Source organism: Haliotis asinina, chromosome 10 (genome assembly GCF_037392515.1).
Source record: "Haliotis asinina isolate JCU_RB_2024 chromosome 10, JCU_Hal_asi_v2, whole genome shotgun sequence".
In the NCBI taxonomy this organism is placed as follows: Eukaryota; Metazoa; Mollusca; class Gastropoda; order Lepetellida; family Haliotidae; genus Haliotis; species Haliotis asinina.
In genome coordinates, this window is record NC_090289.1 from 31600210 (window position 1) to 31617936 (window position 17727).

The following is a 17727-nucleotide window of genomic DNA, read 5'->3' on the forward strand; positions in this document are numbered from 1 at the left end:
AGCAATACACTTCGGACAACCATTCATTGATAAAACAGTGTTATTAACCCAACTCAATCTAACATGTGTTCATTTGTTTTATAGTTCTTTTATGATCGTGTCACACTTTGCCCAAATCCTTTGTAAACTCAAAAACGTTTGATAGCTGCAGTCGGTCCCTTTTTTACTGTGCAATATTTTATGTTTGTGCCATGATCGAAAGTAATGGCTATTGCGTACTCTACATTAAGCACAGCAGGTGAAGTCTATGTAGCAGGTGAAGTCAATGTAGCAGGTGAATTCGATGTAGCAGGTGAATTCGATGTAGCAGATGAAGCCGATGTAGCAGGTGAAGGAGATGTAGCAGGTGAAGCCGATGTAGCAGGTGAAGCCGATGTAGCAGATGAAGCCGATGTAGCAGATGAAGCCGATGTAGCAGATGAAGGAGATGTAGCAGGTGAAGCCGATGTAGCAGGTGAAGGAGATGTAGCAGATGAAGCCGATGTAGCAGATGAAGCCGATGTAGCAGGTGAAGCCGATGTAGCAGGTGAAGGAGATGTAGCAGGTGAAGTCAATGTAGCAGGTGAAGCCGATGTAGCAGGTGAAGGAGATGTAGCAGGTGAAGGAGATGTAGCAGGTGAAGTCAATGTAGCAGATGAAGCCGATGTAGCAGGTGAAGGAGATGTAGCAGGTGAAGCCGATGTAGCAGGTGAAGGAGATGTAGCAGGTGAAGCCGATGTAGCAGATGAAGCCGATGTAGCAGATGAAGCCGATGTAGCAGGTGAAGCCGATGTAGCAGGTGAAGGAGATGTAGCAGGTGAAGCCGATGTAGCAGGTGAAGGAGATGTAGCAGGTGAAGCCGATGTAGCAGATGAAGCCGATGTAGCAGGTGAAGCCGATGTAGCAGATGAAGCCGATGTAGCAGGTGAAGCCGATGTAGCAGATGAAGCCGATGTAGCAGGTGAAGGAGATGTAGCAGGTGAAGCCGATGTAGCAGATGAAGCCGATGTAGCATGTGAAGGAGATGTAGCAGGTGAAGGAGATGTAGCAGGTGAAGTCAATGTAGCAGATGAAGCCGATGTAGCAGGTGAAGGAGATGTAGCAGGTGAAGTCAATGTAGCAGATGAAGCCGATGTAGCAGATGAAGCCGATGTAGCAGGTGAATTCGATGTAGCAGGTGAAGGAGATGTAGCAGGTGAAGCCGATGTAGCAGGTGAATTCGATGTAGCAGATGAAGCCGATGTAGCAGGTGAAGGAGATGTAGCAGGTGAAGGAGATGTAGCAGGTGAAGGAGATGTAGCAGGTGAAGGAGATGTAGCAGGTGAAGGAGATGTAGCAGGTGAAGGAGATGTAGCAGGTGAATTCGATGTAGCAGGTGAAGTCAATGTAGCAGGTGAAGTCGATGTAGCAGGTGAAGTCGATGTAGCAGGTGAAGGAGATGTAGCAGGTGAAGGAGATGTAGCAGGTGAAGCCGATGTAGCAGGTGAAGGAGATGTAGCAGGTGAATTCGATGTAGCAGGTGAAGGAGATGTAGCAGGTGAAGGAGATGTAGCAGGTGAAGGAGATGTAGCAGGTGAAGCCGATGTAGCAGGTGAAGGAGATGTAGCAGGTGAATTCGATGTAGCAGGTGAAGGAGATGTAGCAGGTGAAGGAGATGTAGCAGGTGAATTCGATGTAGCAGGTGAAGGAGATGTAGCAGGTGAAGGAGATGTAGCAGGTGAAGGAGATGTAGCAGGTGAAGGAGATGTAGCAGGTGAAGCCGATGTAGCAGGTGAAGGAGATGTAGCAGGTGAAGTCAATGTAGCAGATGAAGCCGATGTAGCAGGTGAAGGAGATGTAGCAGGTGAAGGAGATGTAGCAGGTGAAGGAGATGTAGCAGGTGAAGGAGATGTAGCAGGTGAAGTCGATGTAGCAGGTGAAGGAGATGTTGCAGGTGAAGGAGATGTAGCAGGTGAAGGAGAAGTGGCAGGTGTAGTTGGCGAAGCGTCAAACCCGAAACTTTATAGACGTAGAAAATGTTTCATTTGAATCTATATCATGTTGTTGGTCACCGGATTGTCTGGTCCAGACTCGATTATTTACAGACCGCTGCCATATAGCTGGAATATTGCTGACACAGTTCTATCTGAGTAATAAAGATGTCATTATAAGTATTGTACCTGAGTGGAGAATCGAAGGCGGGTTTTCGGCGTGACGCTTTAAGCACTAAGCTTCATCAGCACCAGGATATTATACGTTTGACACTTTTTGACAATTCTTGTTGAATTTAAGATTTAAATTGAATTACTTCTCGAAACCAAGACATACGGACATGATATTGAAGTCGATCCCATATTTCATCTGTAAAATACTACACACGCAAAAAATCCCATCAATTACGAATAAATATCCAAAAACGTCCTTTACACCCAAAACATGCAATTTGGAGATTGTACATATCCCAGAATTATCAGGAATTAGCACTGAATAAAAGTTTCGTCAATCTAAACGCAAAAAATATTCCCAGTTTAGATATTCATCATCATCTGTTAAAGTATCGAGTGAGATGCCTAAATTTCTAGATCAATATCAAAGTATGCAGTATTTAAGTCACATTTCCAACATGACGATGAAAGATTGGAAAATCAAATGGCCCAACTACCATTAACGTTTGAAAGTATATTGATTTTCTTGCGTTTAAAATTCACGCACAGTTGGCAATAGATTGATCTTAGTGAAAAGAATAACGTAGTGATTACTAAGCATGATACATTTAATGAAAGCACTTGTCTGTGCATTGATTGTGTTCACAAATTACACTGTAATGCTATTTAGCCCTGGCCTAAAAGCAATTAATTAGGAATTAATTACGATAACAGCTTGTTTACAACAGATACACTAAGATTGGTAATGGTGTTCTAAAACTTACAAAACAATTTGTGTTGCCAGCGTAAAATTCTTTAAAGCAGATACAATGCCGTTACTTTGCTGCATCAACATCGATGATAACGGTAATAGTGACCCTCACGTTGGTTGGAATCAATAAAACGGAAAGACCTCGTTCCCTTATTCCAGTTCATTAAACTAAATAAGATTATTGTGCCTGTGTTGACAGACTTTTGAGAAAAATGTAAGTCGAATAATTCCTTCCAACATCAATGACTTTTTATCTCATTATATGCTGAAATTGAACATCCATCACAAGGCGGAATCGAAAGTAGTGATTCCATTCCTTCCTTCTGGCTGTCACCTCAACTTCAGGGGACAGCTGTAGAGACACTTGTTGGTATGGAAAGAATTACTTCTTAAGTGATGTAGATACATTCACAGTCCAAATGAACGTTGGTCCAAGATGCATGCCACATGGCGAGCAGAATCTCAGTCTCTTTATGCAACACAAAAGAATCATAAATTCTGAGATGCTACGCTAAACGATCCAATGCTCCGAATGTACTTTATCAGGCGACAAGTTACACTTTTTGATTTCGTCACACAGTATTAACGATTCTGCACTATTCTCGTCTTTCTGATCGTAATTATCCGAGGTCATGATATACGTCAGTTGTCACTGAAAAGTGCAGTTCAACTAAATCCGTCACACCCCGTTTTCAGTCGGTTAGCGTCATTGTTTGAAAAACATCACTGGTAAAGTTTGCGAGAGAAAACAATGTGTCAGCTCGAATTAAACATCGACATGGTATTGTTCACTAAAAGCCAGCTACACGGCAATCCTCATCAAAATAACTACGGTCACAGTCGAACAATGCATGCGTAGAATGCCGTGTGACATCTTCATCTGAATGTACCCACGTAAACTTAAAGTTGAAATAGAAATAAATTAGAAATGCCCAATATGGTAATTTCAAATTTCATAGAAACAATACAGAGATGATTTTTAAACTGGAGGGAGGTAGAGGGGACGACGGGGTGTCTTTATCGAACAAACGATGCTGTCATCGTTTCATACATGACGGTATACAGCCTGACAAGATTGGGATTAAATGAGGAGGATACGTGCCCCACCAGGCAGATGCGACATTTATGACGTGAGACAGATAGAGTACAAACGGTTAGCATTGTACAAATGTTGGAAAGCATTGTTATGAAGGTTTGCATCCACATCATACAGCTAAACCAGCCAGATGCACTTATGTTGATCAAACGCAACGTGTGGTTTAAATCACTCATCACCTGCAGAGGAAAAATGGTGAAACAGGTACTGCCTGTCAATCCACATATTTAGAAGGCAACTCAATTTCTAGCGGCAATGTTAACTCACCAGCTTTCCATGAGAACCCAAAAGCATAGAGACTATAGTGGATAGGCCTACCAGAGTCTTGTTGCTCCAATATTGCAGCAACAGTCCCTAACACTTTTTAAAGTAATTTTTTATCGGTAAATATGTTAATTCACTCATTGATGAACGTTTTTCCACACGTGACGAGGTGCTATCTTGGCGAAGTGAGTATTTAAAGGTCAACAAGTTTGGGCTTGCTTGGCAATTATCAAATGGAAGATATCTCATTACTCTCCATGTTATGACCGTCGGGAAACACCCATGATGCCGTTCAGCACTTGAAGCTCATGGCTTTTATTCAAAGCAATATCCTGTTGTCCTGTTTTGTTTGAAGGGAGAGTCCCTAAATACGCTGATGAAATCCTCTGTAGATCCTCTGTCCAAATTTGTACTACGTCTTTTCAGCAGAACGACTGCCATCTAGCCGTGACTGTCTACCTCTATGCTCTAGCAACTTGCAAGTTGTGTGGATGAAAAGTCATATATAATAATATAAAGATTATCAATAGTTGAGACGGACGCATGTGCATATCTCAGTGATATGCGTCTTTGCCTTTGCAATGTATTAGAAGGTCCTGTCAATGTATGTTCAAGCTACAAATCGTTTTTCCTCTCATTTGGCCTCGTGGTAGTACATTTCGACATTCCGTATTTACCATCTGAGCTCCCGAAGGCCAATAACTGTTTGACCTTGTGAAAATGAAAATGAAATATTTTGCCAGTTTCTAAAGCAAAAATCGAACGGAGATGTTCTACGGCTATAACAGTATGCTCGAGCTGCTGCGGTAAACCGAAGTATGCAGTATTTCCGTTTCAGTTCAAAATAAAATGCCCGACTGCCGTTATCACTTTACCCAAATTGACTTTTACCATTTCACATTTCACGTAAAGACGGTAATGGATTCATCTTAGGTTAAAAATGATGTTGTGACTACTTAAGCGAATACGTTGTCATGCACATGCATTAATAATGCTCACAGATTACAATGGAAAATTAATCATTCCCGACCTTCAAGCATTGTATAAAGGCGAACTCTTGTTTGCATCTAACATTATTGTGAAAGTTATACAATGTGTTTTTGTGGGAAAGCGTTAAAATCCCCAGATATATGCCCACTGGTATTAATTTTCTGTTCATAACAGTGACAGTGACCTTTCCGTTGGCTGGATACATTGCCTGGAAATTGCCCGATCACGAAAAGACTTCTTGTACATTGAGTTTACAGAAGTGATGCGTCACTGGAGCAAAGAGATCGGGTTGGCACATAGTGTTTTGCAAGCTGTGAAAGATACTCTAGAGGCAGTTCATCATTATCATTTCCTTTTATCAGTGGTGTTCATCATCTCATCGTGTCGGTTCTTACCCTTTAACGTGGATATATGTGACCTGAAGATACAGTACCAAATAAGATTAGCAGTCACTGCAGTGGTTGTTTAAGAATAATAGGTACAAACTGAAGTGTGTACTGTGATGTACTTATGATAGCTAAAGATGGATGTCTAATGTCAAAACTGGTGCATTTACTTTTTTAAGAGAGCCAGCTGGAAATCAGTGTATAGTGCGACAACAGTGTTAAAACGAAACCCATTTACAGCAAATGTGTTATACATATTTGTTTTACTATTCGTACACGTATATAGTTATAACCAGCGTATTCTCATAGCAATGTGGCTGGAATGGTGCCGATGTGATTTATAGGTTTACCTCACTCACTCGATGGAAACGTGAAGAAAACACTTTGAAGGAGCAACAGATTTGCACATATCAAGTGACCATCCAGACACGAGAAGCGACAGTTCCGGAAAAATGTCCGTCACAGTAGTCACGTTCTCGTTTGGAGCTATTCAGAGGATTATGTCTTGCTGTGGTCTTTTCGACAAATGCTGTACCCTTTAATGTAATATTTGTAACACGTAGGAATGTTGAAACATATTCACCTCCACGAACACTCAACAATGCAATTTTTTACAATGGACAACAATGACCCAGTGTTTGGTGACAGAAATGATTTTATTTTATCTAGTTCTGAATGAATGAATACAATCACTTAACAGACGGGAAGAGAAGAGTTTGTCGGAGCAGGAATGAGTGAAGGAGTTAAAAGCTTAAGTCACATGGGCGATATTTCAGCCATATCGTGACTAAGTCAAGTCATAGTTTTATACTAATTAAAAGTAAATAATAAACATGTGTTTACAGCCACTAGATTATCACAGAAAAAAACATGACATTAAAATATCTAAAAAGGTTTACCTATTGGCAGGCCGTAGAGACCACCATACAAGTAAATAATACCCTAATCATACACCAATAACTCAGAGAACGTATTCACTCAAGAACATGTTTGTTTATCTTGCAAGCATCTCCACTCACAAAGCGTAATACAATATAGATAGTCTAAACAGAAAACAACTAAGCACGTGTGCTGTGTCTCAAAAGGGGACACGATAAACCACTTTCGTCTAAAATATGTATAGTATTTGATATTAAATATGAAATGTTGTGGAGGTTTACAACTGAGATAAGATAGATGCAACTAAACCTTTACTAACTATGATATGCATTCTATAAGAAGATTCTACTGTAATATTCCCATCAGATATTCGAAAGCATCACTTATGGGATGACAGAGTGAGTGAGTGAGTTAATATTTAACGTCACATCCTCAATATTTCAGCCATATCGTGACGAGAACATTTTGATACTGAAATGAAATATGTATAAATTATAAAAACCTTTCGTCAAAGGACAGTAAAACAACTAGAATATCACAGTTACAATTAAAACTAGTGTGGAGGGTTAAAACAAATACCACTATTTGGACAATACAATATAAAATACGGGCTGTTGATCGCCAACAACAGAAGGTAGATCACCATACTAGGGACACTTATGAGGTGAGGCTAATATAACGTAAATATATGGGATTTATAATAGGTAATGTTACAAGAAATGTCCAATCAGTCTTGTTGCACTGAAAGTCACCCTGCTACACTGACTACTCTGACTTGAAAGTTTGCAATCAAATTTCCGATATTACCATGAAACATCGCCCGACTGGTAATCACTTGATAGTAATTTGACTTTTTGTATTTGAAATTTCACGCACAGATGGCAAAAGATTTATTTTAGGGCAAAGATTGATTCAGTGATTAATGACCATGATGAATCTAATGAAACCGTTTGAATATGCATTAATCATGTTCACAGATTATATTGTAACGCTGTTTAGTCCAGGCTTAAAAGCAGTGATTTAGATTTAAAAACCTGACACACTCAGCTTGGTTGCAGTATTCTGGAACATAAAAACATTCTGGGCGAGCGTGGTATTGCCTGAAGCAGGTACAAGGCTACTCATTTGGTGCCCACAACATCGATGATGACTGTAATACTGTTCGTTCTGTTCACTGGAATCAATGGACAGAAAGCACCATGCTCCCTCTTTTTACTTCATTAAACTAAACATGATTATTTGGTTTGTGTTTCGAGGCTTTCGAGAAATAGAACACAATATATCATTCATTCTCTATCTTTTATCGCATCACATTCATGGATAGAATATCCATCACAAGGGACTCCATTATGACGATTCCTTTTCAATTTTCTGTCTGTCACTTCACCTTCAGGATGTTGTCGCAGTGGCCTAACGCCTTGGAACTCTGGAACAAATAACTAATATAACATCAGTAAAGATGCTTCCTGTGTTCACCCTATACACGCATTGAACGAGTCCCTACCAAGTCTGGGCTTGACATCCACCATGACCTCATGGTAAGCAAAAATAGAGTGGCAGTTCAAATTCACAGATAAAGAGACACTCAATTTATACACTTCAAACAAAGTAGAAATAGAGACGCTCAATTTATACTCTTCAAAAAAGTAGGGGATAATGAACTTTCTGTTTGGATAGGAAGTGTAAACGTTAACAAACATTTCAAGGACATAATCTAATGAACGCACCACCACTTCCCTCTATTACCACCTCTAAACACAACGCATGATACGCACGTGCACAACGCAGTAGCCCCATACCTGTGCATTGAGTCCCATTCTTGATTTTTTGACGTTTTTTTCAAGAAGGTTGAGAAATCACTTAGAACATTAATTTTGACACTCTTGCATCACACATTTGTTAGTTTTTGTTTCTAGTCGTTTGTTTTAAAATGAAAATCGTATACATGCAAACTGCATGCCATACACAAATCATCATTCAAAAGCGACTACATTCCAAAGAACTATGGTTGTAAGGAAGTGCAAATGGTGATACACTCTCAAGACATTCCATAATATATCAACATTGATTGACTCCGATAAATCTCCTAAGTATTTTTATTTTTAGCGTAAATAAAAAATGAAGATCCCCCACTTTTTTAAAGGGTTTATGGTCAACGTTTGCGATTGGTGTGTGTGTGTGTGTGTGTGTGTGTGTGTGTGTGTGTGTGTGTGTGTGTGTGTGTGTGTACATGGTTGCCATCGCAATTGATGATATTACTTGCAATCCCTTCCTCCAACCAAGAATCATTACATTTGCTGTGGTATTGCCGTCATATCATGAAACCCCAAAGCAGCCTCGTCTATTGAAATGTATTATATCATGTTTTTTTAATATTCAGAAAGTCTGAATTTAAAAAAAAACTATTTTCCCCCCACTGTAATTATCCATCACAGTATGAAGTCTGTGAAGTTACTGAAGGTAACTTCTGAACATATTCTTGCTCACACTCTTGCTCTCTGACAGTATCAGTGGACACCATGATGTCAAATGTACGTTTGAGCCAAATCGACCATACTACTTTGCATTAATTCGTGTTTTGCTGATTAGTGTAAATGTGACTTTGATTTGGATGCGAAAACAGAAGCCCGGCCTGCGTTTGACGTTTGCATCACTGGAACATCACTACAACTATTTAGTTGAAAAATAAACTTGAAATTGAAATTTGAAATTGATTGATGGAAGCATGAGTACACACACTATCTAGTGCAATCTATGATTTAAGCCTCAACAATCCGTTGATAACAATGTGCCAGTGTTTTGAGAAGATTTCACAAGACAATTATAAATATTACAGTCTTGTTTTATCATCAGTACCTCTTTGAACGCAGAAATACACAGCAAGTTCAGTCACACCACAAGAAGGAAAACCGTTTAAGGTGTTGTATGTTAATGTGAAATCATCTCAAGTGGACACAAAAAGAATGGCAGCGAAGTCCATTACCCACAATCATGCAGCCCACACAATACGTATAACCAAATATAATGGCAGCACAAAGACAACCTCCAACAAAAGCATATAAAACATTGAGACAGTGAGTGTGTTGAATCTTTGTTTCTAAGATGCCACGTTACAGGTGCATAAAAAGTTACGTAAAATGTAATTGATTTGTCCATGAATTGTGTCCTTAAATGTAGTGAACCCAGTTCTCTCTTGCACATGCATTTAACAGAAATGACACCGGATGTTTGTATGAATGTATCCAACCCACCTGTGGTCCTCATCACAAACATGCAGAGACAAGGTAAATGATCATGATCACTAATATAATAAAGAAACTCTATGAGGTGACTACAACACATTATTAAGGCAGACTGACAATTTCATAAGAGTTATATGATTAGAATGAAATAAATTGACATTGCACAAATACGTGCATCCAGTTCTCAACGTTCAGTCAACCAGATAGTAACGTGTTGATTAATCGAAAAATATGTTTTTACATTAGTAATTACAGATACGAGTCCACATATTCCGAAGGGAAAACGATTTCTTGTAGCAACAGTGATAACCGTACTTTCTTTGACAAAGCACAAATAAGGAAACTACATCCAGAGTCAGTCAATATTTACCACGTGTGATTGCTGTGAACTCACCTGTAGAGGTGTCCGAAACCCACTTCCCTCTGTCCGTCTGCAATCTCAAATTACCTCAGAGGTTATGTTTGTTGAAAAACCATTTTGAGGTCTGCTGTGCTGATGTATTTAGGACAACTAAAGGCATGTTAACAAACTATTATACTCAAGTCGAGTTACGGAATCAGAGTTAACAGTTAAAACGCCCATAGTTCCGTTTTGTTTGGATTGCCTGAGCCTTTGACTTATTCTGACATGACTATTTTCATTTGCTGTATATTTATTTATATCAACCAATGCACAGCCGAGAAATGCATATCATAAAACAGTTACTCAATGAAGCTAAGGTTTAAACCAACAGGCGACTGCCATCGACTCCAGCATGTATTGCAGACATAAAGGCCCCATCTCACCGTTGAGGGGATCAGGACGTGTAACTTCCTCTCTAATGCACGGCAACTGAACTCTGAGCTTGACATTTGACAGATCATTAGCTTAAATAGCAGAAGATAATGTCTTCGACATCTTTTGATGTTGACAGGACTTGGAACTACGGGAATATGAACTACTTTGGAAATTCGAGAAATCAAGCAAATGGGATCTCACATCGAATTTCTATGATAGATTCAATTTTAATCTTTAGACTAAAATAGAATTCTAGTACGAAATTTTATCACAGCATATCATTCACACCCTTAGTATGATGCATTTTTTGGAAATCCGTGTTTCGGCACTCTCGATACACATGAAATGCAATCCGAATATCGAAATTCTATGTTTGTAAACGGGTTTGGTTGTCCTGTTTTAATGATATATTGCAATATTTTAAGGAACGTTTTCACCATGTCAGTGAAAGACTGGGAAATGAAATCATCAAGCTATCTTTATCACTTGAAAGCTTTGCTCTTGAAAATAACGCACAGAAGGCAATAATGTATTGATCGTAGGGCAAAGAATGTTAGCGATTACTGAGCAGGACAAAATTAATGAAAGCAGTTGCATATGCATTAATTGTGTTCACAGATGACACTGTAACTCTGCCTTCTCCTGGCCCAGAAGCTATTCATTAATATTGTACTTTGTTTACAAAAATCACTGTGGTAATAATGTTCTAAAACTAACAAGATGCTTTTTGGGAGGGCAAACGTTAAAACCCTTTAAGCCAATACAAAGTTATCAATTTGCTGTCAACAAAACCGACGATGTAGGTCATAGCGGTCCTTCATAGCGATGGATTCAATGAACATGGAAAAATTGTTTCTCCGTTTTATGTTATTGAACTAAACAAGATTATTCGACTGTGTTGCCAGGTTTTCGCGAAAAACGAAGGTCGAATAATTCATTCCAACATCCCATGCCTTTATATGAGATTGTATGTCGGAACAGATTATCCAACGGAAGGCGGATTCCAATGCAATTCCAGTTCCGTATCCCTGGCAGTAACTGTGGAACGCTTTTGTTGAGATAACTAAGGTGACTGGGGGATGCGTTTCATTGTTATTCGTAAAAGGTTCCGAATTCAGTAAATAAAAAGGTCAGTTTATATGGTCATTTTATATGTAGAAGTTAATGTATCATAGAACGTTCAATAATAACATTTTTAAGTTAGCAAAGTATTTAATTTCAGTCTTGTCAGTATCAAATTGTGTGGTGCGTGTTATATTATTTGTTTGGGCACATAATTCCATGCCTGGTTTCAGCTTAAGTGTAATACAACAAGACACGATAAACCCGACTTGACTGGCTTCACGGTTATTGCCTGACGCCTTCTGATTTATATATCAACATCATTCAATAACTATTGTGGAATCTTTATGACGAAGTTACGATTGTTTGACAATTGTTATTTTAGAATCAGAATTCATTCGCAGTTTAGATAAAGGGGCACTGAGGGATATTTCTGTTAAGCTGAAGTTATATAACATGTCAACTACACATCACCAAAATTGTAGTTAACAGTGCCATCCATTTACGAAGTTTCCTACTCGTGAAGATCCAGATCAGAAATGACTTTCAGTAACCCATGCTTGTCGTAAAAAGCGATTAATGAGATCAGGTGGTCAGGCTCGTTGACCTGGTTGACACATGTCATCGTAGATTGATGCTCATGCTGTTGGTCTCTGGAGTGTCTATCTAGTTGAGACTCGATTACTTACAGACTACCGCCGTATAGCTGTAATATTGCCGACTGCGACATAAAGCTATACTCAGTCACTACTAGGAATCCCCTACTCAATTTGTGTGTGATGTTTTTAACATACTTTCATTCCTAAATTATAAACAAGGGCTAGGTCGTGGTGCACTGGACGCTCTTTTTTCATAAATGACGCCATGCAGTTCAACATTTCCAGCCGAGAACATGGCAAAATTGTGGTGACAAAATCCGTTTTTTTTATAAACTATCAATTAACTCAGATGTCAAAACAAGGCAGGAGTGCTCTGTAAAGGTCACGAAAAAACATATTTTCCTAATACCGCTTATAGTTGATCTTGTATTTGGGGGGCTAACAGTGTGCTTGTAGCAGCCTGTTGTAATTGGATATTTACCATGTGATAATTGACTTTCAACATAGGCACCAATCGTCCAGTTCACTGACATTTAAACACTCACTTTGGAGAACATGCTTATCATGCATTGTTGGAGCCGTATAATTTCTCTTTGTAGGTAATTAGTAATTGAAAAGTACACATTGTGTTGGCCGATTTAGTGATGTGATCTGGATGCAAGGCAGTTGCACAAGAGTCACTGCTTCCATTACATATGAAATTAAAACAGATGTAAAACATCTGTTGCTGTCTTTTTCTGCCATTTTCAGGACCCCCCAGCACTCACAGGATCACAGGTAAACATTGGACTAATATACACATGGAAGGGAATCCCTACATAGTCATAGAGTGACGAGTCATGGTCCTAACTAACGTTAACAATGCAAACTCTCACCCATCCACAAACAGCACAGGGAAACTTTGGACAGTAAACGATATATGCCAGATGGACGGCACGAAAAGACACTTCAGTTTACTGGTGTACTCAATGTCTCATCTTGAGGTTTTACTGAGGATGTATTTATGAACCTGGATGAGATATTTAGCCACATGTACAATGTGCCTCATAGTTCAAATATGTCGGCTGCTTAAAATACCAGAAACACTTTAAACAGCCGAGGATAAAGTGTGCAGTGCGAGATTAATGTCAGTTCAGGCAGCTAAACACTATATAAAGTGACAAAGATAGTAAGAGACACTGTGTATAAGTTGACAATAATGACACTTTAGACAAGTTAAGACTAAATCAATTTAGACAAGTATGATCATGTGTCCACTGCCAAAATGTCGTGGTTTTGACAGGTGTGAAAGAAGGGCATGATGCCACCTTCATACTTAATATAATGCCTTGATTAACAGATACATCACGAAAGATGCTAAACGTTCATAACAATTACAGGATACCAATATGCTTGTACCTAGGGAACGATGGCACGTTATATTTAAGTCACATCTCAAAAATGGCGATGGAAGACGGAATATTAGATTGCCCCAATGTCATTAATATTTGAAAGTAAACAGCCTTTTCGCATTTGAAATTTTACGCACAGATGACATTGGATTGATCAAGAAGCAAAAATGAGTGATTGCAGAGTATGACACATTTAACGAAAGCACTTGCATCTGTATTAATCATGTTCACAGATTTGACTGTAATGCAGCTTTACCACGGTCCAGAAGGTATGCATTAAGATAAAACCTGGTTTACAACAGTCTCACCCAGTTTGGTAATAATGTTCTGAAACCAAGAAACTGCGTTTTGGGGGAAGAGTGATACATTCTCGAAGGCCGATAGAAAGTTATCAAGCTGCTGTTGATAAGGAAAAAGGAAAAACCTCGTTCTTTCATTTCACTTCATTACTCTAAACAAGATTATTCTCTTTTTGTTGTCAGACTTTGGGGAAGATATCAATGGAATATTTCATTAAGAGATGATCTTTATCTCATTATATACAGAAATAGAATGTTGATTGTGGTGATTCTGGTCCGATTTTTCAGCTATCACTGACAATACATGATCCTCGTTGTCTGTTACGCGTTTTCGAATCACCATCTAATAGAAATGACAACAGATGTTTGCACAATTGTGAATGCATCGGAGCCACCTGTGATCCCCATCACAAATATTTACAGGCAAGGTAAATGATCACTGATATGGTACAGGATGGTACAGGAACTCCATGAAGTGACTACGACACATTATCACGGAACACTGACAATTTCATCAGAGTCGTATGATTGCAACTGAACATACCGAAACATACCGAGTCTCATTAACCTGTTCAGGAAATGACCTTTTCAGCCGATCCGAATCTTCTCATGTGAAAGAGAAAATAGACCCCACAAACAACTCTGGTTACACTGAATTCCAGTTCCTTGTTTCGCAAAAAAGTGGTATTTACTAATAAATTTTAATTTTAAAGTATAATAACACCGTATTTCTATATTTCTTGTCGAGGTTTAGGCAGCGTACATTAACTAAGAAATTACAGGATGCCCCTGTTTGATGAGGTCGTAAAATGAATCACAATGCATTTTGCTCCCTGGTTACCCGTCTAACGTGTTGTTGCGCTTATTCAGTGTAGAATGAGACCGTGCCAGACCACCAAAGTTGTCTAGCGACAGAGCCTCGTTTTGAGATTTTGACATTTCCAGGTTAACGCTCCGTACTACAGAGCACGCTGTACGACGTGTTTGCAAGGATTAGAAGGGGCATAGCATTGCAATATACAAGTGCTTAGATGTACCAGATCATACTGATTATTATGTATGTACACAGTTAAATGAATTAGTGTAAAAATTCTGGAATGGTCATCGCATTAAGTTACGCAACAAGACGGAACCCATTTAACAGGAAACGTTAATCAATGTTTTGATTTGGTATTGGGACATGGGGCCTTGCGACCGTCCTGTCAAACACATCACTCATGCCCAACGACAAGTGAATTTAGTAAGTTATATAAAATACGCTGACACTGCACAAATATTAGATCTCATAAAAATGAAGATTTCAGGTTACAAGTCGATCAAAAAGTATGTTTTTCACATAACTCAATACCTACAGATTCAAGCCCACATATTTCAAATGGAAAGCAATTTCTAGCAGCTACCTTGACAGCAGCCCTTCACTGACAACCCCTATAAAAGGAAACTACTCTGCTGTGAACTCACCTGTAGATTGTCCGAACCAGGAGCTCATCTTCTCACTTGTCTGCGTTCCTCTGCAATAACTGTTTCAAATTGCGTCAGAGGTTACTTGTTGACGAAAAATGTTTTGGCATCTCTACTGTGCTGATGTATTTCGGACAACTGTAGGCACGTTAAGAAACCATTACACTCAAATCGAGTTACGGAATCTCAGTTACTGGATAGTTTAACTACAAAAATACACTTTGGCATTGATTACAGTTCCGGGACTCTGATCTGATGGAACCTACTTCATATCGGTAAAAGAACGTAAATTGCATGAGATTTTGTACCAAAGTTTAATTTGACGGTGTCAACAAATCAAAAAAGGTTTTACCGAAAAACGAGAAGAGGGTTTCATGGCAGTATGTATACCCACTGAAAGCGTCTTTGCCAGGAACTTCATCTGAAAGTCGAATTAGGGGATCAGTGATTATGAATACTTGCACATTTCATGGAAAGGTCTCTCTTCTCGTCAAGCCACATGATAATACAATCGGACACTGAATGTATTTGCTCTCGCCACACAGGGGAGGCGCGTGGAAGGTTGTTAATTTAAGGAGAAACCAGTGCAGACACTGATGGTAATCAGCGTGAGTTTTCTCTGTCGGTTACATGTTACGTAATCAGTGTGGCTTAGCAGACGTACGCCCATAGCTCCGTTTCGTTGTGCCTTGAGCTTCTTATTCTTATTACTAGCTAATATCAGCCAATGCATATTTGTATATTGTTACACAATGAAGCTGAAGTTTCAGCCACAAGGCGACTGCCATCGACACCCGCATGTATTTGCAGACATAAAATGAGGTGTCTCGCTGCTATGGGGATCAGGAAGTGTAACTTCCTGTCTAATGCACGTAAACAGAATTCAGGGCAGACATTTGAACAGATCATTACTTTAAGCAGCAGGAGATAATGTGTACGACACCATTCCATGTTGACAAGACTTGTTAAAATATAATTAAAGCAAATAGGGTGAAGGCATGACACGTTTTATGGATATCAAGGTCTTTTTTTCTTTACACGATGTTTCAGAGCTAATTCTTGCACCTTCGTCAATGCTGACTTAGTACTAAGAGTAGATATATAGATGTACATAATATAATAATAACAATATGATTACGAGAATGTGCAAAGCTAACAATATAATTACGAAGCCAGTGAGATTTGGGTAGAGCGCAAAGAAAACAACGTATTATAATGTTAAACCCGAGGGTAATGTCCACAGATAACGATATAATTACGAAGACAAAGCGATTACAAAGAAAACAGAGCGTTGTAATGACAATAGAGCATACACTGTGAAGGTAAATGTCTTGGTCTAGGTTCATGGCTGGCTTCTTTCTCCGGATATCGACGCTTTCTTGAAGTGTCCTCTTTTTCCAGTGGTTGATGTTCGTGCACAGAATGTTGGTGTGTTACCAGGAAATATTGTGGTCGGGATTATTTATGAGATGTTCCGAAAGTGCAGATTTCATGTCAGATTTCTCTACAGAGGCCCTATGTTTTTTAATCATGGTAGTTATGGGGTGTGATGTCTCTCCTATGCATTTGTCTCCGCAGTTGCCTGTTATCTCGTACAAACATCTTATAGGGTGCGACCTTTCCCGTTAGCATGTAGCATGCTCTTTTGTGTGCTGTCTGAGGTGAAGCTGGCCTATATTCTGGCTGTTGTGAGCAGTCTAGTGGCGCAATGGACCTTGGTATTTGATACTGATGAGGATTGGTGATGGGACTGGTTTCGACTTGGGATAAGGGTCTTTTGATAGGAGGCCTGGGTTTTGCGTATGGTTTTCTCAACTATCGGTATCCGTTGAGAGCCATGAAGGTGTGCTTAATGTACTGTCTGGGTTGCAGATGGCATTTGATCGTCGGGTGCGGGTGGCAGTGACGGCTTGTTTGACCTGAGGGTAGTGATTTTGCAGGTAATGAAAGTACTGGTCCGTGTGGGGTGGTTTGCGGTAGATGGCAGTGTGGATGTTGTCTTGACTGTTGTCTAGTTGTACATCGAGGAAGACTGATTGATGGTGGTGTTCTGTTTCCATGGTGAATTTGATTCTGTAGTTTTGTAGGCTGAGGTGGTCCAGTAGTGCTTCGGGGTCGTGGTCTTTGTCTAGGATGGTGAAGGTGTCGTATCGATTTTTCCATGGTAGATTCAATTTCAATCTACAGACTAGAAATAATAGAATTATATTTCGAAATTGTATCAAAACATATCAATATTCACACTCTTAGTATATATTTCGGAAGTGAACTCTTTGGCAATCTAGATACAAATGAAACAGTCCGATTACAAAATTTCTCTGTCCATAAACGAGTCTGACGGCACACGGTGAACCCGCTTTACTGATAATTCCAATACTTTAAGTAACGTTTTCACCATGTCAGTGA

The 17727-nt window shown here is 39.3% G+C and overlaps 1 protein-coding gene across 1 annotated transcript; it reads right to left on the reverse strand.

Moving 5' to 3' along the window:
* Positions 1 to 245: 245 nt before the first annotated feature.
* On the reverse strand, positions 246 to 17381 carry LOC137298643 (ice-structuring glycoprotein-like). Its single transcript, XM_067830925.1, has 3 exons — positions 17180 to 17381; positions 15712 to 15742; positions 246 to 1977 (listed from the first exon to the last, which is right to left on the reverse strand). The coding sequence occupies exons 1-3, from the start codon at positions 17379 to 17381 to the stop codon at positions 246 to 248; spliced, it is 1965 nt and encodes a 654-aa protein (XP_067687026.1).
* Between the last annotated feature and the right edge of the window lie 346 nt (positions 17382 to 17727).

What these genes read in the sequence shown, in the direction of transcription:
- LOC137298643 (XM_067830925.1), bottom strand. Translation starts at nt 17,381, where the DNA reads ATGGAAACAGAACACCACCATCAATCAGTCTTCCTCGATGTACAACTA. An exon ending in TGCCATCTGCAACCCAGACA is followed by an intron (nt 15,743 to 17,179) that starts GTACATTAAGCA and finishes TTCGACTTTCAG; the next exon opens with ATGAAGTTCCTGGCAAAGAC. An exon ending in GGCAAAGACGCTTTCAGTGG is followed by an intron (nt 1,978 to 15,711) that starts GTATACATACTG and finishes ACGTCTATAAAG; the next exon opens with TTTCGGGTTTGACGCTTCGC.